General features: G+C 39.3%; 1 protein-coding gene across 1 annotated transcript in view; it reads left to right on the forward strand.

Annotated features, from left to right (window-relative positions):
* Positions 1-2,212: 2,212 nt before the first annotated feature.
* PPP1R42 (protein phosphatase 1 regulatory subunit 42) overlaps positions 2,213-24,379 on the forward strand; it is a 48,323-nt gene continuing 26,156 nt past the window's right edge. Inside the window, exons 1-4 of the mRNA XM_062189560.1 lie at positions 2,213-2,406; positions 4,262-4,428; positions 7,102-7,240; positions 9,838-9,954. Coding sequence (XP_062045544.1) covers positions 2,278-2,406; positions 4,262-4,428; positions 7,102-7,240; positions 9,838-9,954 — 552 coding nt within the window. The 5' untranslated portion in view covers positions 2,213-2,277. The remainder of the gene's footprint in view (positions 2,407-4,261; positions 4,429-7,101; positions 7,241-9,837; positions 9,955-24,379) is intronic.

Raw genomic sequence — 24,379 nt, forward strand, 5'->3', positions numbered from 1 at the left:
AATTTACCATTTTATTGGCAATAATGGATAAGTCACAAACATACAAGTATGTAGTGTAAGTGCTATACTAAAGAACTTAATACATTCAAGTTGTTTTGAGGGCAGAAAGGAGCACCACTTCAGTTGCCTAGAAAGGCTTAAGAATTGATGCACTAATTCCAAGCTGAGGCTTTGAATCTTATAAGGAAAAAATAATAATGAAGGCAAAGAAAGGAACAATCTCTTCTTATTTTAGAAGAGGAGAATCCTGGAGTGTAGAAGGTAAGTTGCAAGGGGTGAGGCTGGTCATAATGAATGAACCTGAATGTCACTTTAAGTAGTTTGGGTTTTATCCGAGGAAAAGGTAGAGTACGGGCTATACTTTGACAAGTCATCCTGGACTGCTGGAGAAAGGTGGCTTGGGGGCACTGAAACCCCCAAAGCTAATGGCAGGATAACCCAACTAGAAAAACTGGTGACCTGACAACAGTCGTTCACTAACACAGAGGTAACCGATGCCTCAGGGCCTCTTCCAGCGAACTGACCTCCACTCGCGGTGTAACCCCGCTTCTGCGTCACAAAGAGCGGGACCCGCGAGGGACCGCAGGGAAAGGCGCTTCCGGCGACCTCGCGAGATTTCCCGCGGGCCTAGAGCGTCTGGTTGCCCAGCAACTGCGCGGGGGCTGCGGGGGCTGCGAAGGAAACTGACTCCGGCGAAACCTACCAAACCGGAGTTACAGATGCGACTTGTCGCAGGAGCGGTGAGGTGGCCTCAGGGAAGAAGAATGGGGACCCAGGAAACCCTAGAGCTCTGTTTCTCAGACTTCCCCGGGACGCTTCTTACAATGCAGTTCCCCGGCCCTCTCTCTCGAGGCTTTCAGAAAGACAGTCTGGTGGTCTGTGGTGTCAGCAGGTGGCTACGATCAGGCTCGGTTGGGAAGCGGCTGTAGAGAAGGGCTGCACGGGTGGAGGAGTGGCCGCTGGGCTAGGGAGCGAGTTTGGAAGGGTTTTTTGAAAAGGCGTGGGGCTGTCGCTGGCGATTTAGAAGAGCATCTGGGCTGGGGCTCGCTAAGTGGAAATGTAGGTAGAACTGAAGTAACGCTGGCCCCCGTGAGTGGCCTGTGGAAGCCCCGGGATAGGAAAGGCAAGAGGTCCGTTGTAATGGAGCCTCAGAACGCCTGCAAAGCAGCTCTAGGCTGTCCCACCGGGATCTGGAGAGAACCAAGAGAACGCTATGCTTTGGTTTCTCAAATTTTAAAAACCACGAACCTCTTTTGAAAGAAAGCCAAGGTTACCCCACAAGCGTTGAGATAATTATAAAATGTTCTAAAATATATCCAAGTCCACGCTAGGTCTGGTTTAAGCTGAGAGCTTATGATTTCTCTCAACACTACAATAAGGTTTTAATTAACATTTTATCAAGGTGAATGGCGGTGTTTTGATGAAACTCAATCCTCTACTAGGGACGGCTACAGTGCGGATTCTCTTGAGTTAACAGTATTATTTTGGGCTGTGAGTTGCCTCAATTCTCATCCTCATCTATATTTAAGCCCCTAGAAGTTATCCTATTGCTTGCTGATGGTGGGATTGGGATACTTTTGTGTAACAAGTCCTTCATTTACACATTGTCTGCCTCTTTCCTTTTCTAATTATCTGAGATAGTTTTTTTCAACACCAACATCAATTTGTACAATAGAGTTGTACTCCATTTGTAGTGAATGAGTTAGGAAGGTTATCTGAAAATTTGATACTCTGATATACTATTTTAAGTTAAAGGCACTTGAAAAGCAGCAAGTTTAAAAAGATCACCCTTTCATTCTGGTCCCATTCTCAACTGCCACTTGAGTAGCTTGAGTTAAATCTCTGGGACTCAGTTTCTTCACCTGTGAAGTGAGAACAGTGGACAGTATTCCTGAAGGCTCTTTTCTGATTCCAAGAAAGAATATAATAATAATTTAAATGATGCCCACAATAACAATTCTGTATTGTTAAGGGAGAGAAAAAGATTTAAAAGTAAAAGTGATTGTGCTTTTAATTGATTTTGGTGCTTTAAATCTTTTTACAAAAATGCTTGTCTATAAACTTAGAAAATACCTTAGAAAAACTGAAGTAGCATATCAAATAATGTTCTATAAGAAAAGGAGTAAGTCAAATAATTTTTTCAAGTTTCCATGTGATATCATAATGTTTCTTTTTTCTTTACTTTTTAGAAAGTTGAAAATAAACAATACCTAAATCTCCTTCTTGACATGGTATCAACACAGCGCTATTGCTGAGAGTTTGATTTATAGAGAAATCATGGTTCGACTGACCTTGGATTTAATTGCCAAAAACAACAATCTTAAAGCCCGAAAAGAAGGAACATTTTCACAGTGCCTGAAGAAAATAACTCATATAAATTTTTCAGACAAAAATATAGATGCAATTGTAAGAACTCATATTGTCTTTTATATAATTAACAATATAAAGTTGAAATTGGTTTGACCTAATATATTAGCTATACCTTGCTTATACTTAATAACTGTTTTATCACTGTTTTATTTCACTTAAATAATACTTGTGATATTATACTTACTAAAATTGTCTACAAAATATACCATTGTGATTCTTAAATATACATATGACTGTTCCCAGACAGCATTATATAGCATAGCTATCTAGATTTGATAGCATATATTAGGAAATAATCACAAAAACAATTTTCCATATCAATTTTAAAAATATGTGAATGCCATATTTCAAGTTTAATGATGAAACATTTTTTTTACACACAGTTTAACTGGTTATGTAAATGCATGTTGCATTGGGCCAGTTATATCAGACAAGATTATGTTTACTTGGTTCTATTCAAAACTACATTTTCTCAATATGAGGTAATTCTTGGCTTTAACTTGGGAAACGAAAGGCTACAATAATCCAGCTAGGACATTTGTATTGGTACCTGTTGTCTACAACAAATGTGGAAGACTATAGGTGAGATAACTTTCTCAGAAATATATAAATTAATGAGGGCAGGGATCGTGTTTATTTTGTTCACATCACTCTAAATACTTCAGTATAATGCCTGACTCGTATTAACTGCTTAATAAATACTGAATGACTGAATGAATGAATTGCCAAGCCCCAGACAAAACTGTCAGTTAAGAAATGCTTGGGTTTTTTATTTTTAATTTTTGTTGCTGTGTTTTTCTCTTTTTGCAGAGACCCAATTCAGCTCCCATTCTATATCCCTTTGTGGATTCCTGGTGATCCTTTTCCCCAAGAATCCAGTTGTCCAAACTTCATGTTTTTCTTTTGTTGCCCTGAGCTCTCTATGTCATCATACCAAATATGGACTGCTTTCTCCAGAAAGCCTCCATTTAAAGCTTTTTTGTTCTCACATCAGTCAGTATTCCTCCAGTGTGGATCATCTTGGTTAGGAGGGCAGCAAACTAGTTAAAGTAATTCACACTGAAGTGAGAATCACTTATAAATTTAAAGTTCCCAAAATGTAGATGTTTTTCAAAATATCTTCTTAATGAAGGCTGAGATATTTTTGAGCAAATATCACTCCCTCTCTTATCTCCTTATTCTAGGCTAATTCTACCACACATAAGAAATGACTTAAAAATACTTCTAATTATTCGTTTTCTTAAAATTAATGTTCATTTGTATAAAAATACATATCATTCAGAGATAACTTTTAACATTTAAGTTATGTCCTTCCATTTTTTTTTTCTAGGCATATGTTTATATAATTTTGTAATAGTCATATTGAATCTATTGCTTTCACTTAATTATGTATTATGAAATCTGTAAGATATTGCTAAATAAACAAAACTATATTTAATGGTTTTGCAATATTCCTTTCAATAACATTATTATAATCTTTATTCACTCATTATTCTTGAATGTCTAGATGACTTCCAATTTTCAGTAGTATAAGTCACAAAAATTTACTTATTATCCTATAGAAAGATTAAGCCCTGATTTATATTGTTGGAACAATAATTTGGTCAATGCTTCAACCTCTAGAGCAGCCTGTTTCCAAGAAAAATTTCTTGCATTAGGAACATTTTAACAAATATAATTTTATTAATATAATTATAGAATGCAGAAGTCTAGAACTCACGTTGTAATCATTTTAGTCTTGTTTTGACTTTACTAACAGAAAGACACTGTTCTTTTATATTAACCTAAAGGAAATTTACAGAATGATCAAGTGAAAGATTTTCTTAAAAAAAAAAAAACTTCTAAGTTTTCAGGAAAAACTAAATATGACCTGTTTTTGTTTTCTTTTTAGGAAGACCTATCTCTTTGCAAAAATCTTAGTGTTTTATATTTATATGATAATCGTATTAGTCAAATCACTAACCTGAATTATGCCACAAATCTGACCCACTTGTACCTACAAAACAATTGTATTTCATGTATAGATAACCTCAGGTCATTAAAGAAACTGGAAAAACTGTAAGTGCCTTTATTTTGGAGTAATTTAACTGTCATCATTATAGTATTTACATATTTTATGCATGCAAGCATTTCCTTTTTCTGCACTGCTCAAAAGTAAATTGAATATAAAATTGATTTTGATTCTTACACGTGTTTTGTGGACTAGACCTCAATTTTTTTTTTTTTTTTTTGACAGGCAGAGTGGATAGTGAGAGAGAGAGACAGAAAGGTCTTCCTTTTTGCCGTTGGTTCACCCTCCAATGGCCGCTGCGGCCAGCGCATCTCACTGATCTGAAGCCAGGAGCCAGGTGCTTCTCCTGGTCTCCCATGCGGGTGCAGGGCCCAAGGACTTGGGCCATCCTCCACTGCCTTCCCGGACCATAGCAGAGAGCTGGCCTGGAAGAGGGGCAACCGGGATAGAATCCGGCGTCCCAACCGGGACTAGAACCCGGTGTGCCGGCGCCACAAGGCGGAAGATTAACCTGTTAAGCTATGGCGCTGGCCTAGACCTCAATTTTTATTCTCTTTTACTGTTACTAATACAAAATGAGTTGTTTCACAAGTAATGCTCAACAATTTGTGTTTTATTGAGCCTGCTATACTTTTCTTTGGTGGTAGTTGTGTGGGTTATGTTGTCTTAAGGGCTTATAGAGATGCCTGAAGTATCTTCATGTATGGCTCAACTGGCGAAAATCTTTCATGAAACCCAAATTCAATGCCTTTCAAATCATGTATCTTAAAAGGTCATGTTCATAGAATTTATAAAGCTGATGTAGATTAGACTGTAAGAAAACATTTATTCCTATAATCATTATAAATCATTAGAATTAAGCAATAAAGACTGATGGATCCAGTATTCCCAAATTGGAATAACAATCATCCTTCTCAAAAAAGTGGGTGAAGTGTCAGAATGATGACACAGACTGGAATGAGAAATGCTTATTAAAAATGCACATAGGGAGCCAGCTTTGTGGCTCAGTGGGTTAATCTGCCTGTTGTGATGCCAGCATCCCATATCAGAACACCAGTTCAGTTCCCCATCAAACTCCCTGATAAAGGAGTTTGGCCATCTAGGAGAATCAGTAAATTCTCATTCTCTCTCTCTCTCTCTCTCTCTCTCTCTCTCTTTCTCTCTCTTTCTCTCTCTTTCTCTTTCTCTCCCCCTCCCTCCCTCCCTCCCTCTGTCTCTCTTTGTGTGTCACTTTGCCTTTCAAATAAATAATCTCTTTTAAAAAGTACATGGTAGGGTATTTGGTGTGTTGGCTTAGATGTGGCTTGGGATGCCCACATCCCAGATTAGAATGCCTGTATTCCAGTCCTGGCTCTGCTTCCCATTTTAGCTTCCTGCTAATGTGCACTCTGGATGACTAAGTCCCTGTCACCTACATGGGAGACCCAGATTGACTTCCAGGCTCTTGGCTTCTGGCTTCCACCTGGCCCAGCCTCAGCTGTTGTGGGCATTTGGGGAAATGAACCACAAAACGGAAGATCTCTATCTCTGTTTCTGCCTTTCAAATAGAAAAGAGAAAAGGAAAAGGAAAGAAAAAAGAAAAGCAAAGTAAGCAAGCATATTAGGGGCAGGTATTTGGCTTACTGATTAAGACTCTGCTGAGGATGCCCACATCCCATAGCAAAGTGCCTAGGTTTGAATCCCAGCTGTGCTCCAGATTCTAGCTTCCTGCTAGTGCGGACCCTGGGGGGCAGCAGATGATGGCTTAGATAGTTGGGCCCCTGTTACCCACATGCAGACCCAGATTGAGTTCTTGGCTTCTGGTCCTGGCCCAGCTGCAGCAGTTGCAAGCAATTTGGGCAGTAAGCCAGTGAATGGGAAAACTGTCTTTGTCTGCCTTTCAAGTAAAACAAATAAAGAAAAATGTTTAGAAATGCATATTACTAACATAGATATCCAAATCAGGATGTTTAGGTGTTAGGCTCAGAAATCTTTTTTTATTAAATATTTATGTATGTATTTGAAAGGCAGCATTACAGTATGTGTACAGTATGAGAGGGAAAGGGAAACAGAAGTAGAGAATCTTCCATCTGCTACTTTTACTCCCCAAAAAAGGCCACAACAGCTAGGGCTGAGCCAGACTGAAACCAGAAGCCTGGAACTCCATCCCAGTCTTCCACATGGGTGTAGAAGCCCAATTACTTGGCCATCTTCTGCTGCTTTTCCAGCAGGGAGCTGGATCAAAAGTGGAGCAGGGGCTGGTGCTGTGGTGTAGTGAGTAAAGCTGCTGCCTGTGATGCCAGCATCCCATATGGGCACTGGTTCCAGTGCCAGCTGCTCCATTTTCTGGACTGGCATTCATATAGAATGCCAATGTCACAGGCAGTGGCTTAACCCACTGTGCCCCAACACTGGCTCAGAAATCTTTATTTTTAAAACTATAACCCAAGTGATTCTTCTGCACCTGACCATATGAGAAAGCCAGATGGTTTTTAAAGAACTATTTCAATTCTCTCACACAAAAAAAAAAAAAAAAAAAAAAAAAACCTCCTTTAGATTCAATTAAGTGTAACACTATTATTTGTTGTCATTTAGATGAAACCTTTCATAGTCAATATAAATACAACATCTGCATGTGTAATTTTCACACAGCTCAATGATTTTGTTAGTCTGACTTTATCTTGTTTAAGGACTATCACATTCTCAGAATGTCCACTCAGAATTATATCTTTGTTTTGCAGGTATCTGGGAGGCAATTACATTGCTGTCGTAGAAGGTTTGGAAGGACTAGAAGAACTAAGAGAGCTTCATGTTGAAAGTCAGAGACTTCCCCTTGGAGAAAAGCTTCTGTTTGATCCAAGAACTCTTCGTTCTCTGGCAGTAAGGAGAAAGTATTTAAATACTTTGACAAAGAATGTAGTGATTAACAAGTTAAATGGAACAGGAAGACAGTGAAGGTACATTTGGACACTGTACATGTTTATATGGTCAGTTGAGAGCTTATTTGAGGACTGAAGCTAATTTTTCCACATTATGTCTCAAGAGACTCTGCATCTATAAAGTAGGATGATAATAGCTGCAGTTTAAGGTAACTGAAAGGATATGAAAATGTTATGTAAACTGAAGTTCTTTTTTGGGAGGGGGGACTATTACATTTTTTTAACTTTTATTTAATAAATATAAATTTTCAAAGTACAACTTTTGGATTATAGCGGCTTTTTCCCCCCATAACCACACTCCCACCCGTACCATCCCATCTCCCACTCCCTCTCCCATCCATTCTTCATCAAGATTCATTTTCAATTATCTTTATATACAGAAGGTCAATTTAGTATATACTAAGTAAAGATTTCAACACTTTGCACCTAATACAGATGTTATTTCATTCATAATCTGGACCTTCACAATTGGCATGGCTCAAACTTTTAGGAAAAAAAAACTAAAGGAAGATGAATGGATGATTATTTGGCAACTTTTTTTTTTTTTTCTGGCCAGGCAGAGTTAGACAGTGAGAGAGAGAGAGACAGAGACAGAGACAGAGAGGCAGAGAGAGAGAGGTCTTCCTTCCATTGGTTCACTCCACTAATGGCCGCTATGTCCGGCACTGCACCAATCTGAAGCCAGGAGCCAAGTGCTTCCTCCAGGTCTCCCATGCGGGTGCAGGGACCCAAGCACTTGCACCATCCTGCGCTGTCCCCCCAGGCCACAGCAGAAAGCTGGACTGGAAGAGGAGCAACTGGGAGTAGTACCCGGCACCCCAACCAGGACTAGAACCCAGGGTTCTAGAACGCCAGCGTCGCAGGCAGAGGATTAGCCAAGTGAGCCACGGCACTGGCCTATTTGGCAACTTTTAAACAACCTCGATATGTTAAGGCATTTTCCCCATGGATCCTGATTTGATTGTAGGTTGCACTACATATAGCTCTTCCTATTCAGATCTGCATAGTTTGAGTGCTCCATTTGTGTTGTCAGACAACCAGTCAGTCACATGGAGATGCCCCAGTAAGTTGACAAAAGGGTGCCACTGAGGCTCTTATGACTTCAAAACAGGACTTTTAAGGATAGACTACCTTCAATTCCAGGTCAGGAAACATAAATGGGATAAAGTTGTTTCTGTTTTACAGATTTCATCAGTGTTATTTTTAGAGTCCAGAAATGGAGGACAGAAAATTCCTAATCATTTAGAGGTAGTTCTTTAAATTAAAAAAAAAAAAAAAAGTGGCCTGGTTCTATTCTAGCCCCTCCAACCTCCCTATAGAATCAGCTGCCACCAACTCAGCTCAACTGCAACTGATCCAATTAACCGACCTCACTCACTGTGGGACGGCTAGTTTTATTATAAAACACCACTGAAAACATTCTTACCGATTCAATTTTTGTGTTGATTATGAAATTCTAAATGTAATACATCATTTTTTCAATTTTATTTTGTCTTAAATGTATCAGGAAATATTTTCTCTAAAGGTTAGCTGTGTGTAATCCTTTAGTGTGTAAACCCCACTTCAGTAGAGATTCCTGGGCCTTGGATTTTTTTTTTTAATTTTTAAAAAAATTTTTTTAAAATTTTTGACAGGCAGAGTGGACAGTGAGAGAGAGACAGAGAGACAGGTCTTCCTTTTGTCGCTGGTTCACCCTCCAATGGCCGCTGCACCACGCTGATCCGATGGCAGGAGCCAGGAGCTTCTCCTGGTCTCCCATGGGGTGCAGGGCCCAAGCACCTGGGCCATCCTCCACTGCACTCTCAGGCCACAGCAGAGAGCTGGCCTGGAAGAGGGGAAACCGGGACAGAATCCGGCGCCCCAACCGGGACTAGAACCCGGTGTGCTGGCACCGCAAGGCGGAGGATTAGCCTGTTGAGCCACGGCGCCGGCCCTGGGCCTTGGATTTTAAAACAACTTTGATTTAATGTTGCTGTGTTATATATTTATGTCCTCCTTAACAGATAGCATCAGAATTTTGCTAATTAGCTAGTTTTCTTAAGTGGCTTCTAAATCATATGCACTGTTAGGAGAAAACTATTCTATAGAGAAAAAATAAAAACCAGATAGTCTTTGATTCTGGGTTGTTTCCTATTTAGAAAAAAAAGAGAAAAACTATTTCTTTATAAGTACAAATCTTATTGATATTTAGCACAAAATTAGAATTTGTATAAATTGCAGCAAGTATTTTTTCTATATGTATTACTCACTTATTGGGGCATTTTTCTTTGAATTTTGATTCTTATTTTATCCTAGAAAGTGAAAATAGGGACTGTTGAGGAATTACAGGCAAGAAGAATAAGTCATAGTTATACTACAGTTCTAAAAGTCCTATAAGAAAAAAACATATGACATAGAAACTAAATCTCCATGTCTTTTGTAATGAGCCAAACCCTCTAAACTGATAAATCTTAAACTTTTCAAGTATTAGGATTTCTGGTTTCTATATATAATATTTAGACTATTTTACTAATGCTAATTTTGTTACTTTTCTTATAGAAATCCCTCTCTATATTGAATATCAGCAATAATAATATTGATGACATAAAAGACTTAGAAGTCCTGGAGAATCTTAATCACCTCATAGCAGTTGACAACCAACTTCTTCATGTGAAGGTAGTGTAAAGAAAAATAAACTTTAAAATATTTATATGAAATTATAATTGAAAAATACATTTGAGGGCCAGCATTTTGGCACAGTGGGATAAGGTGCCACTTAGGATGCCAGAATCGCATATCAGAGCACCAATTCAAGCTTCAACTGCTCTGCTTCCCATCCAGCTCCTTGCTTAAGTGCCTGGGAAAAAAGATGATCTGAGTACTTGGGCCCCTCCATATCCACATGGGAGACCCAGATGGAGTTCTGGGCTCCTAGCAGCCCCTACCTTTATGGCCACTTGGGGAGTAAACCAGCAGATGGAAGGCCTCTCTCTATATATTTATCACTCTGTCAAATAAATAAATCTTGTAAGAAAAAAAGAAATTAAAAGCTTTTGAAAAAGAAAAATATTTTGAAATAGTCATAAAATTTGTCACTTGAGTGTAGCATTTTAAAAACTGTTCTGGATTTGTTCTAAAACTAGCTTATGATTCTCTACTTCTTAATGCACTTATTTGAATAATTCTGCCCTCTTATCTGGTTTTCTGCCCCAAACTCCAATGCCTCCATCTATCACCAATACAATAATAGTCCCTTCTGAAAAGGAAGTATATGCTTTTAACTCACTGCATTTTTCCATACAATTTAGATTTCCATACAAATTAGATTTCCCACTCCATAAATCATATCTCCCAGTGAATGAATTTTTTAGTAACTATAACAACATCAATCCTATTTCCTGGCTATTATTATTTGGGAATTGTACCCTGGATCTTGAATTTATTCTAGTTCTTACTAGCCAGAACCATGTCACGTAATATCATGCTGTATTCATTCAGTTATCTATTCAAATATGTATTGGTCACCTATGTCTTTGTCAGGCACTGTACTACTCAGTGTAGAACAGATAAAGGAAGGATACAATACTGGGCTTCAAGAAGCCTAGAGTCAACAAATGAAGAAACTAAAATGTGATTCTGTTTTAATAAGTATTGTAGCCCTGATTCAACTTGGGGCTCAGGAAGTCTTCCTGGAATTGGTTATCCACAAGCTGAGCCATTGCTCCAACCTCAAAGTTTCTGGTTTGGCTATGGGATTGCTGTGGGATAATTTTATGACTGGGGACTACAGGAGGAAGAATGGGCTTATTTCTTCTATAAATAGAGCTCTTTTTAAAATTTCTTGTTTATTTGAAAGACAGAAGGGAGGGAGAGAGACAGACAGGGAGGAGAAAGAAAGTGAATCACTCTGCTCATTCACCCCCCCAAATACCTGCAATTGCCCTAGGCTAGGGGCTGATGCTTGCTGCTATGAAGTCAATCCAGGTCTTCCACATGGGTGGCAGTGATCCAACCACTTGAGCCATCACCTCCTGTCCCCCAGGGTATGCATTAATATTATCAAGAAGCTGGAAATGGGAGTGGAGCTGGGATGCAAACCCAGGATCACAGATATGGTATGTGGGCATTTTAAGCAGTGTCTTAGCTGCTACACCAAAAGCCTACACCAGATCTTTTGCTTTTTTGTTTTTAAGACAGGATGACAGAGAGGGAGAGAGATGGAGATAGAGATAGAGAGACAGAGAGGGAGAGAGAGATCCAATTTCCATTTGCTGATTCACTCCCCCAAATGCCCGCAACAAACAGAATTGGGCCAGGCCAAAACCAAGAGCCAAGAACTCCAGCTGTGTCTCCCACCTAGGTGGCAGGAACCCAAGTTTTTGGGTCATTATCCGCTGCCTACCAGGCACATTGGCAGAAGCTGGATTAGAAGCATGGCGTTATCAGCCGGCGCCGTGGCTTAACAAGCTAATCCTCTTCCTTGCGGTGCCAGAACACTGGGTTCTAGTCCTAGTCGGGGTGCCGGATTCTATCCCGGTTGCCCCTCTTCCAGGCCAGCTCTCTGCTATGGCCCGGGAAGGCAGTGGAGGATGGCCCAAGTGCTTGGGCCCTGCACCCACATGGGAGACCAGGAGAAGCACCTGGCTCCTGGCTTCGGATCAGCGAGATGCGCCGGCCGCAGCGGCCATTGGAGAGTGAACCAACGGCAAAAAGGAAGACCTTTCTCTCTGTCTCTCTCTCTCACTATCCACTCTGCCTATCAAAAAAAAAAGAAGCATGGCGTTACCAAAACTTGAACTGGCACTCTGATATGGGGTGCAGGCATTCTGGCTCCAGAGTTCTTGCCTTTAGAACTACTCCTAGTTAATCTGTTGACTGTTAGAGTTACTTCGGCCTTGTTTCCAAATTTAGATCCATTATTTTGTTCATCCCATAATTGCTATAAGCAGATAGTAGGTGATTATGAAATAAATATATGTATTTTAAAACAAATGAATTCCTCAAAATGTCATTGAAGACAATGGTAGATATATACAATTAAAAAAACATAAAGAAGCACAAATCAATTTGTTATTTCAATTTGCAACATGAAAGATATAAGGAATTCATGCGATAAACTCTGTATTAAAAATATTTTAAATTTTAGAGTGGTTTTCTAAACTTATTCATTGAGTATTTTGTATTCATTATTAGAATTATTTGATTTTCCTATGATGTTAGAATATTTGTGATAATGATGTGATTTTATGATAAAATGAGTACTGTCTTATATAATATACATAGAACATATGATCCTATTCAAAGTGATGAAACCTGAGTATAGGTTGTTTGTTTTTTTGTTTTTTTTTTTTGGACAGGCAGAGTGGATAGTGAGAGAGAGAAACAGAGAGAAAGGGCTTCCTTTTTGCTGTTGGTTCACCCTCCAATGGCCGCTGCAGCCGGCGCATCTCGATGATCCGAAGCCAGGAGCCAGGTGCTTCTCCTGGTCTCCCATGCGGGTGCAGGGCCCAAGGACTTGGGCCATCCTCCACTGCCTTCCCGGGCCATAGCAGAGAGCTGGCCTGGAAGAAGGGCAACCGGGATAGAATCCGGTGTCCCGCCCGGGACTAGAACCCGATGTGCTGGCCCCGCAAGGCGGAGGATTAGCCTGTTAAGCCACGGCGCCGGCCCTGAGTATAGGTTTTGATTTGAGTAGAGTAGACTAGGACTGTGTGCAATGTCCTATATTTGTGGCTAAGCACAAATGCTTACCTTTCCTTGGGAAAGAAATTGGCACTAATCTTAATAAGTGCAGGATTAGTATGTACCTTAAAGGTTTTGTGCCATCAGTCTCTAAGCACATGCTTGGCAAATAAATATTCAGTAATAAGTGGTGAATACATGAATACATCTTGAAAAAGCTGATGATTAGTTTTTATAATTTATTTGAGGACCAAAAGACAGAGAAAGAGAGAGAGAGAGAGAGAGAGGGAGAGAGAAACACTCCTATTCTACTGGTTCACTCTCCAAAAGCTGGGAGCTGGGAATACAATCTGGGCCTTGCATGTAGGTGACAGGGACCCAACTACTTAATCCATTACCAATTGCCTCTCAGGATGCACATTACCAATTTCCTCTCAAGGTCCACAAGAAACTGGAATCAGGAGTGAAACTGTAACATGAACCCTGGTACTTCAATATGGGATGCAGGCATCCAAATCAGTGTTTTAACTACTAAGCCAAACATCATCCCAAGTAGTTTTTATTATTTTTAAATTTTTTTTGAAAGGCAGAGTGACAGAGAGGACAGACAGAAAAAGAACTTCCATCTGCTAGTTTACTCCCCAAATGGCTACAATGACCTGGGTGAGGCCAGGACATAGCCAGGATACTAGACCTCTATCCTGGTCTACTGCCTGGGTGGCAGGCACCCAAGTATTTGGGTCATGATCCACTGCCTTCCTGGGTATATTAGTAGGAAACCAGATCAGAAGCGGACTAGCTGGGACTCAAATTAGCAATCTGGTATGAGATGCTGGTGTTAGAAGTGGTGGCTTAACCCACTGTGCCACAGTAATAGCCCCTAATTTTTAATTATCAAGAATCATTTTAGCTATTGTCATTACTTCCAAAGTTTTAGATTATTATTACTTTAACTTAGAACAGAGAAATTTGACAACAGAATAGAACTTCTAGCCTTCAGATGATCCCAAAGGAAATTCTATTGATATGGACTAGGCAGGGAATTATTAAGGAGAGGGAGCTAAGAGACATCCAGCAATCTCTGTACTTTAGACTAAAAGTACCATTAAAATCCCACCCCCTTCCAAGCCAATCCAACATGGCTACAGGCTCAGCACACCCATTTTCTCTTGATGCACCTGAGCCTCATTCCCCCATCATGCACAAGATGCCATGATGACCATGTGCATGAGAAGCTACACATGGAAACTCCATGAAAACATCCCAGAAATCACCAAGTGCACTGAACCCTGCCAGAACTGCTCCTTGTCTGTATATTCAGCCACTCCTTATACCATAATGGGGGATGAGAGGTGCAGCCTGAACTTCCATGAGTGCAGCAGCTGGTAGCAACAGGGCAGCAAGTGCAGCAGGTACTCCTCCCTCCTTATGAAGGGAGGATGCCCGCACTCACTTCTGAATGATACTATTTCTAACTCTTTAAATAAATTCTACTCATTCTTGCATTTTATCTATGTTCTTTGAATTCATCTCTCATGCCAAGACAAGAATGAATAAATCCAGCTGGGGACCCCCAGACACCTACCCAACAATACTACTGCATGACATTATTGCTAATCTGTTTTGCTGACAGTGATCACTCCTAGGCCATGTTAATACATAGCCAGAATAAATGTATAACCAAAATAAATACCTTCACTATTGCTAATTATTTAATATAATGATCAGCATCTAAATAGCCAATTCTTCATTTTTAAAGATTGAACTTAATATATCTCCTCTGTGTGGCTTGTCCTTCCCATCAGTAATCTATTCAAAATAAGCCCTGTGTGCCAGGCACTATTCTGGGTCCTTGAAGAAATATATCCAAGGCACTGGGTCTCTACACTGAAGGAACTTATATTTCAGAGGAGCAGGGAAGGAAATGGTCAAGAAAATACATAAGCAGAGAAGACTATGAAAAGTGCTATGAAGGAAGCAAATCGGATGCTGTAAAAGTGGTCAGTGGATATTTTGGGTCACATTATAAAGAAAGGCCTCCAAGGAAATAACATTTACATTGACATCTCGAAGATGAGAAAGAAGAAAGTATAAAAAGCTAGGGAAACATGTCAGGTACAGGGAGCAACAAACACAAAGGCTCCAAGGCCAAAGAGAGCTTGGAGTGTTCAAGGAAGCAAAAAGGCCAATTCACTGTGGTGGAGTCTGTAGTACAAGCCCAGTCTCTGGCACCTTGTATAGTTTCTCAATAAATAATTGTTTAGGGTATGAAGAGGCAACAATGCAATGTGAGATTAGAAAGAAAGGCATAGAATCATTCATATGGGTCCTTTTAGAACAGTACCACAGTTTTTACTTTATTCTAAGTACAACAAAAAGTCACTGAAAGGATTATATTTGTTAAAAAGATTTCTCTCTCTGTTATGTGAAGAATGAGTTTCAAGAATGACAGCAAGGAGATCAGTTGGAAGATTACCGCAGAAGCTAAATAAGAAAAGATGGTTGCTTGGAGATGACGAGGAGTGGGTAGCTCAGAGGTATATTTTTAGCTACAACCCATGGAACTTGTTGAGTAGGATATAAGAATAAAGGAAAAGGAGGAATCAGGATGACTGCTAGATTTTTGTGAGAGGAACTGGGAAGATAGTGACAACCTTTATGAGTTTGGGGATAACAGACAAAGGATAGAAGAATTGCTTCTATTGAGATACCTATTTGACATTGAAATGGACATGTCAACTAGACATCTATAGTTCAAGGGAGAAGATTAGAATGTTTTAGAACCAACAGCATGTACATGATTTTTAGCACCATACGGCTGGGCAGAAGATAGTTAAGACAGAATAAATGAGACCAAGGCCAAGCAAAGAAATACTCCAACATGTAGAGATCAATTAGAAGGCTCTAGAAAGAGTCAGTAATCTTGGAGAAAAGGGAGCTTTAAGGAGAGTGTGTCCTCTTGCACTGAATGATGTTCAAGGTTTAACATGAAGGCAGATAAGAGGTTAACAGAAATGTAATTGATTTGGCAACAGTGAGATTATGTCTGGACAAGTATTGTTTTTTTGCATACTTCAGCAGGAGTTTACATTATTTTTCTTCTCTTTTTCTTTTCTTTAAAGATTTATTTGAAAGGCAGAGTTACAAAGAAGGAGGGAAAGGCAGCAAGAAAGACAGCTTCCATTTGGTAGTTCACTCTCCATTTGGCCACGACCACTAGGCTGGGCCAGGCTGAAGCCAGGAACTAGGAGATTCATTCAGGTATCCCACATGGGTACAGGGTCCCCAGAATTTGGGCCATCTTCCATGGCTTTACCAGGTACATTTGCAGGGAGCTGGATTGGAAGTGGAGAAGCCAGGACTAGAGCTGGTACCCATATGGGATGTTGGCGTTTCGGGAGCCACTTAACCCACTGTGCCTTAGCACCTGCCCCACGTTGTTTTCTTCTAAATTGAAGCCACAGAACCTGTTAGAAATATCTTTCCATGTTATGGTTTGAGAAACTTCTTTCTGGCTTTTCATGAAATACTCATACTTCCTCTATACCTGAAATTTCAGTATATGAATTAAAGGGGTGATACCTGGAGAGAAACTTTAACAACAAAATTACAGAGAGCCAGCTTAATTCATGAAGTCAAAACAGATAGGGTGTGGGTCAAATACTACAGTAGAGTGTAATGCTAATAAAAGGGAGCTTTAGTGAAAGACTTACTAGTGAAATGTTAGGAAACCAATGCATTTCTCACTCTAATGTACACAAAACAGGTGCTACTCCTAAACTTCACCTTAGTAGCTTAAAAACATAACCAAGAGTAGAAAGACAAAAACCACATGTTCTCCCTTATATGTGGGAGCTGAAATTAAAAAAATAAAAAAGGAGAGAAATGCCTATATGAGTCATTTTTGCTGAAAACACAGAGTTTGGTCTTTGAAAACAAGTATAAAATTAATAAACTTCAAGCCAGGCTGATTAAGGAAAAAAAATAGAAGATACAAATTAATAATATCAAGAATGAAAGATCATTATATAAGCTACCAACTGTAAACATATTGCACCAAGTATTAAAGCACCCAAATACATAAAGTAAATATTAATAGACCTAAAGGGAGAGATAGACTCCAATATAGTAAAGCAGAAGACACTAGCACCTCACCATCATCAACAGATAAATCATCCAGACAAAATTAACAAAGCAATGGCAGGGTTAAATTCTACCCTTGATAAATAGGACCTAGCAGACATTCACAGAGCATTCAATCCAGTAGTTACAGAATAAAATTATTTTCAATAGCACATGGAACATTCTCTAGGATGGGTCATATGGTTGTTAATAAAATAATTCTCAACAAATTTTTAAAAATAGAAACCATATTGAATGTTTTTTCTGACTTCAGTACAATAAAACTAGAAATCAATACAAATAAAATATTGGAAACAATACAAACACATGTAAATTAATTCTTTCTCTCTTTTTTTTTAATTTTTTTTAAATTTTTTTATTTTTTTATTTTTGACAGGCAGAGTGGACAGTGAGAGGGAGAGAGAGACAGAAAGGTCTTCCTTTTGCCGTTGGTTCACCCTCCAATGGCCGCCGCGGTAGCGCGCTGCGGCCGGCGCACCATGCTGATCCGATGGCAGGAACCAGGGGCTTATCCTGGTCTCCCATGGGGTGCAGGGCCCAAGCACTTGGGCCATCCTCCACTGCACTCCCTGGCCACAGCAGAGAGCTGGCCTGGAAGGGGGGCAACCGGGACAGGATCGGTGCCCCGACCGGGACTAGAACCTGGTGTGCCGGCGCCGCAAGGCAGAGGATTAGCCTATTGAGCCACGGCGCCGGCCATCACATGTAAATTAAACAACTTACTCCTGAGTAACCAATAATCAATGAAGAAATTAAAAGAGAAATTTAAAAATTTCTTGAAACTAATGAAGATAGAAATACAACTTATCAAAATCTATGGGGTACAACAAAAGCAGTATTAAAAGGGAAGTTTATAGGGGCCGGCATTGTGGCACAATAGATTAAACCACAGCCTGCTGCGCCGACATCCCATGTGGAACTGGTTTAAGTCCTGGCTAGTTCTCTTTCAATCCAACTCTCTGCTATGGCCTGGGAAAGAAGTAGAAGATGGCCCAAGTCCTTGGGCCCCTGTACCCATGTTGGAAACCTGGAAGAAGCTCCTGGCTCCTGGCTTCAGCCTGGCCCAGGCCTGGTCATTGTGGCCATTTGAGGAGTGAACCAGCAAATGGAAGATTCTCTCTCTCTCTCTCTCTCTCTCTCTCTTTCTCTCTCTCCTTTTCTCTGTGACTCTGCCTTTCAAATAAATAAATAAATATTTATTTTAAAATGGGGGTTATTTTATAGCAATCAATGCCTACATCAGAAAAGCTCAGAGCCAGAATTGTGGCATAGTGGGTGAAGCCACCACCTGCAGTGCTGGTGACCTATGTGGACCTTGGTTTGAGTCCTAGCTGCTCTGCTTCTGATCCAGCTCCCTGCTAGTGCATCTGTGAGGGTAGTGGAGAATAGCTCAAGTGCTTGGGTCCTTGCACCTATGTGGGAGACCTGGAAGAAGTTCTTGATTCCTGGGTTCTGCCTGGCTTCAGGGCTGATCCCACCCTGGCTGTTGCGGCCATTTGGGAAATGAACTAGCAGGTGGAGGACCTCTCTTCTCTCTCTAGCTCTGCCTTTCAGATAAATAAAATAGATATTTTTTTTAAAAAAGGAAGAAAGGTGGTTGGCATTTAACACAGCAGTTAAGGCACCAATAAATTTGGTACACCAGAAGAAAAAAACAAATTCTGAATACATATACTTTACTAAAACTGAATCATGAAGAAATACCTAAATAGAGCACTAACAAGTCACATGATTAATTCAACAATTAAAAGTCTCCTATCAAAGGAAAGCTCATGACCAGAAGGCTTCGCAGTTGAATTCTAACAAACATTTAAAGAGGAAATAATACCAGTTCTTAAATTGCTACAAAAAGGGGCTGGTGTCATGGTATAGCAGGTAAAGCTGATGCAAGTTTGAGTCCTGGCTGTTCCCTTCTGATCCAGCTCCCTGCTAATGCTCCTGGGAAGCAGCAGAAGATGGCCCAAGTTCTTGGACCCCTGCACCCACGTGGGACACTGGGATGATGCTCCTGGCTCCTGGCTTTACTCTGGCCCAGCCCTAGCTATTACAGTTCTCTGAGGAGTGAACCAGTGGATGGAAGATCTCTCTCTCTCTCTCTCTCTCTCTCTCTTTCTCTCTCTCCCTCTGTAACTCTGCCTTTCAATTAAGTAAAAAGGTAAACAAGAAAAAAATTGCTACTAATAAGTAGAAGAGGAAGAACTCCTTCCAAACTTATCTTATTCTATGAGGCCAGCATTGCTCTGATACCAAAACCTGACAAGGAAAAAACAAAAACAGTAGTAGGCCAATATCCTTAATGAACACTGATGTAAAAATCCTCAACAAAATACTAGCAAACCAAATCCAACAGCACATTTAAAATATTAATTGTCAGGATCAAATAGGAATCATGCTAAAGATTCAAGATTGGTTCAATGTCCACAAATCAACAAATGTGATATATCACATCAACAAAATGAAAGACAAGAATTATATGATCATCTCAATTGATGCAGAAACAAAGCAGGAAGTACCACACTACCTGATTTTAAAATATATTACAATGTTACAGTAATTAAAATAGCATAGCAGTGGCATAAAAAATACATGGATTAATGGAACAGTATAGCGACCTGAGACCCTGGAAGTAATCCCACACATTTACAGCCAACTGATTTTTGACAAACGCTCTGAGAACACACACTGGAGAAAGGATAATCTTTTCAATAAATTGTGCTGGGATAGCCACATGCAGAAGATGAAAAAAACCATACCCATATCTTACACTGTACAAAAAAAGCCTCAAAATAGACCTGAAACTGTGAAGGTATTTTAAGAAAACATAGAAGAAATACTTTGGGACATTGGAACAGGCAAAGATTTCTTGCATCAGATCATAACAGTACAGGGAGAAAAAGGCAAAAATAAACAAATTGCATTTCATGAAACGGAAAAGCTTCTGTGCAGCGAAGGAAACAATCAATGTGGTGAAGAGCCAGTCTACATATTGGGAGAAAATATATGTTACACATCTGACTATGGGTTACTAGCCAGAATATGTAAGGCACTCAAATAACTCAATAGCAAAAACAAAATCCAATTTCAAAATCGACAGTAGATCTAAGCACATTTCTCAAAAAAAAAAAAAGACATACAAATGGCCAATAGGTACATAAAAAGATGTTCAATATCACTAGTCATCAGGGAAATGCAAATCGAAACCATAATGAGAGACTACCTAACTTCAGTAGAATTGCCTATTATCAAAAAGAATAAGATAACAAGTATAGCAAAGGGAATCTTTTCACACTGATGTTGGGAAAGTAAATTAGTAAGCCATGTAGAAAACAGTATGGAGGTTCCTCAAAAAAGTAAAATTAGAATTAACATAAGATCTTGCAATAGCACTATTGGGAATATATTGAAGGGAAACGAAGTTGGCCTATTGTGAAGATATTGCACCTCATGTTTATTGCTGAACTGTTCACAATAGCCAAGCAATGGAAACAACTTATGTGTCCATCAACTGATGAATGGAAAAGAAATTGTGATGTATATACACAATGAAATACTATCCAGCCACTAAAAAGAATAAAATATTATCATTTGCAACAACATGTCTAATTGTCTCTCAAATAAGTCAAATAATAACTTTAAAATAAAAAAAGTTGATCCCACAGAAGTTGAGAGTAGAATGGTAACTACTAGAGGCTACAGAAAGTTAAGGTAGAAGGAAGGATGGAGAAAGGTTATTTAATCGATAATAACTTATAGATACTTAATAACTTATAGTAATAAGTTCTGGTGTTCTGTTGCACAGTAGGGTAACTATATAGTTGATGATAACATACTATATATTTTAATAAGAAAAAAAAACATAGGCTGGCATTGTAGCTTAGGAGGTAAAGCCATCACCTACAATGCCAGCAACCCATATGGGGGTACCAGTTCATGTCCTAGCTGCTCCACTTCTGATCAAGTTCCCTGATAATGACCTGAGAAGAGCAGTGAAAGATGGCCCAAGTGTTTGGGCCTCTTCTACCCACATAGGAGACCTGGAGGAACCTCCTGCATTCTGGTTTTGGCCTGGCTCAGTACTGGCTATTACAGTCATCTGCAGAGTGAACTAGCAGGTGAAGATCTCTCTCTCTCTCTCTCTCTCTCTCTCTCTCTCTCTCTTTCTCTCCCACTATCTCTATAACTCTTTCTCTTTTTTTTTAAGATTTTGTTTTATATTCATTTGAAAGACAGAGTTACAGAGAAAGGTAGAGACAGAGAGAGAGGTCTTCCATCACTGGTTCACTCCCGAGATGGCCACTACAGTCAGAGCTGCACCAATCCAAAGCCAGGATCCAGGAGCTTCTTCCAGGTCTCCCACACGGGTGCAGGGGCCCAAAGACTTGGCCATCTTCTACTCCTTTCCCAGGCCATAGCAGAGAGCTGGATTGAAAGATGAGTAGCTGGGTCTAGAACCGGTGTCCATATTGGGGTGCCGGCACTTCAGGCCAGGGCTTTAACCCGCTGATCCACAGCGCCGGCCCCCATAACTCTGACTTTCTAAATAAATAAATAAATCTTTTTTAAAAAAACAAACAAAAAGAAATTATTGTGAATGTTTCACCTTAAAGAAATGAAAAACATTTGGGGAGATAGGCAAGTTTACTCTGACTTGACATTACACAATGTATACATGTACTGAAACATCACAGAGTACCACATAAATATTTACATCTTTTTAGTGTAAGTTAAATTTTTAAAATTATTTTTAAAACAACACCATGAATGAAAAGATATCACTACAGTTAAAATAATAATAAGGGAATGTTGTAGAAAATTTTTGCTAATAAAGTTGATAGCTTAGATAAATTCCTTGAAAGATGCAAATTACCTAAATTAAGAAATAGAAAAATCTGAATATCTCTGTATTTAATAGCTCTATTAAATAACCATATTTCACAAGTTAAAAGAAAACTCCAAGATCAAATGAATTAATTCATGTATTATATCAAACACTTAATAAATGATAACAATTCTTCAGAAAATAGACAAGCAAAGACTACTTCATGAAGGGGCTGGCATTGTGGCACAGTATGTTAAACCACTGCCTACAGTGCCTATATCCATATGAGCACCAAGTCCCAGCTGTTCCACTTCTGATCTAACTTCCTGCTAATATACCTGGGAAAGCACCAGAAGATGGCCCAAATGCTTGGGCCCATGTCACCCAAGTGCTTGGGTGTATATGGCTTATGGGCACTGCAGGTGGCAGCTTAATCTGCTACTCCACAATGCCATCCCCTAAAGTTTTTAAAAAATAAAATAAACAAAAAGTATTACTATAAAAAGCAATAAACTGGACTTCTTGAAAATCTGCAAAATTTCTCTTGAAAGACATCATTAATGAAATGGTAAACCACAGACTGAAGGAAAATATCAGTAATACATTTCACAATTTTTATCTAGAATATATAATGATATCTAACAACTCTATAGTAAGAATACAAACAGCATGTTTTTAAAATGGGCTAAAGGTTTCAACAATGGTCCATAAAACAAGAAAAGATGCTCAATATTATTATAAATGAGAAAAATCCAAATTAAAAATGAAATGTGGGCTCACTACACACCTAATAGAATGGCTAAAATTAAAGAGATTGGGGGGTAAGCATTTGGCCTGCTGTTAAGACACTCTTTGGGATGCCAGCATCCAATATCAAAGTGCCAGGGTTCAAGTCCCAGCTGTGCTCCCAATTCCTGCTAAGGTATACCTTGGAATGCAGCATGTGTTGGGTCTCTGCCAGTATATACCTTGGGATACAGTATGTGTTGGGTAGAAGACCTACACTGAGTTCCCAGCTCATGGCTTTGGCCTGGGCCAGCCCTAGTTATTCTTAGTAATTTGGAGTGACTCTTTTGGAATGATGGAAAATTTCTGTACTTTGATTATGTTGGTTATTACATGGATTAATATGGTCATTTAAGTAGATGCATTGTTGCATATAAATTTTAACTAAATAATGTTTATTTTAAAATAATGTTAGATAAATATTAAGAACTGAAGGAATGAATTTTCAGAGTGAAACCGTCTCCCAAATGCCGAGCATAGTAGATGAAAACTGACCTTAACCAAGGTCAGCCTTAAAAAGTTTTAAGACAGCCAGGAACAGAAAGAAAATGCTTAAGGCTTTTACAAGGGAAAAGAAGATCATAATACAAAGAATTATGAATCAAATGGGTCAGTATGGAATACATTTGAGTACTGCCTTCATAAATTTGAGGAAAAAATATTCCCAATCTAGAATTATACAGTCAATTTTTCAATCAATTATGAGGTATAAAATATGTTTTAGCATGGAAGCTCTCAAAACATTTTATATCCCATAGGCGTTTTCTCAGTTAGCTATTGGAAAATGTGTTTCATCTAAATAGGGTAAACCAGGAAAGGAAGACATGGTATCTAGGAGACAGGAGAAAGGCTAGGAAAATTCACACCATAAAGGTAAAAGGTGGCAGCCAGCCCAATGCTGTAGCAGGCTGGATAAATGATAAGAAAATTATACAAAGAAACAAATAGTTTTTAACTCTAGGGCAAATAAGAAGCAATAATATAATATAAAATGTAGTTTAGCTGTGAACAATATTTGTGAGCTTAATAATTAATCACTGAACACTAATTTAATTAACAATCTTATAACTCTATTGACAATATGAGAGAAGGGAAGTACAGTAGGGGTTGGAAGTAATATTTATGACAGCTAAATCATCATCTTTCATAGTAGGAACTCAGGATAAATATCTAAGTTTAAAAAAAAAGCAAGAAACAGCATTTTTTTTTTTAGAAATATGGAGGTATATGTGTGTAGAAATAGCTGAAATTGAAAGTAGTTTTGTTATAAATCCTATAGTCTTATTTGATTGTTTAAAATATGTTGATTATGGGCTGGCGCCGTGGCTCACTAGGCTAATCTGCCTGCGGCGCCAGCACCCCAGGTTCTAGTCCCGGTCTGGGTGCCGGTTCTGTCCTGGTTGCTCCTGTTCCAGTCCAGCTCTCTGCTGTGGCCCAGGAAGGCAATGGAGGATGGCCCAAGTCTTTGGGCCCTGCACCCGCATGAGAGACCAGGAGGAAGCACCTGGCTCCTGGCTTCAGATCGGCGCAGCACTGGCTGTAGCAGCCATTTGGAGGGGTGAACCAACGGAAGGAAGCCCTTTCTCTCTCTCTCCCACTGTCTAACTCTGCCTGTCAAAAATTTTTTTAAAAATTATTTATTTTATTTAAATAAATAAATATGTTGATTAC

This window comes from Lepus europaeus, chromosome 4 (genome assembly GCF_033115175.1).
Source record: "Lepus europaeus isolate LE1 chromosome 4, mLepTim1.pri, whole genome shotgun sequence".
Classification (NCBI taxonomy): Eukaryota; Metazoa; Chordata; class Mammalia; order Lagomorpha; family Leporidae; genus Lepus; species Lepus europaeus.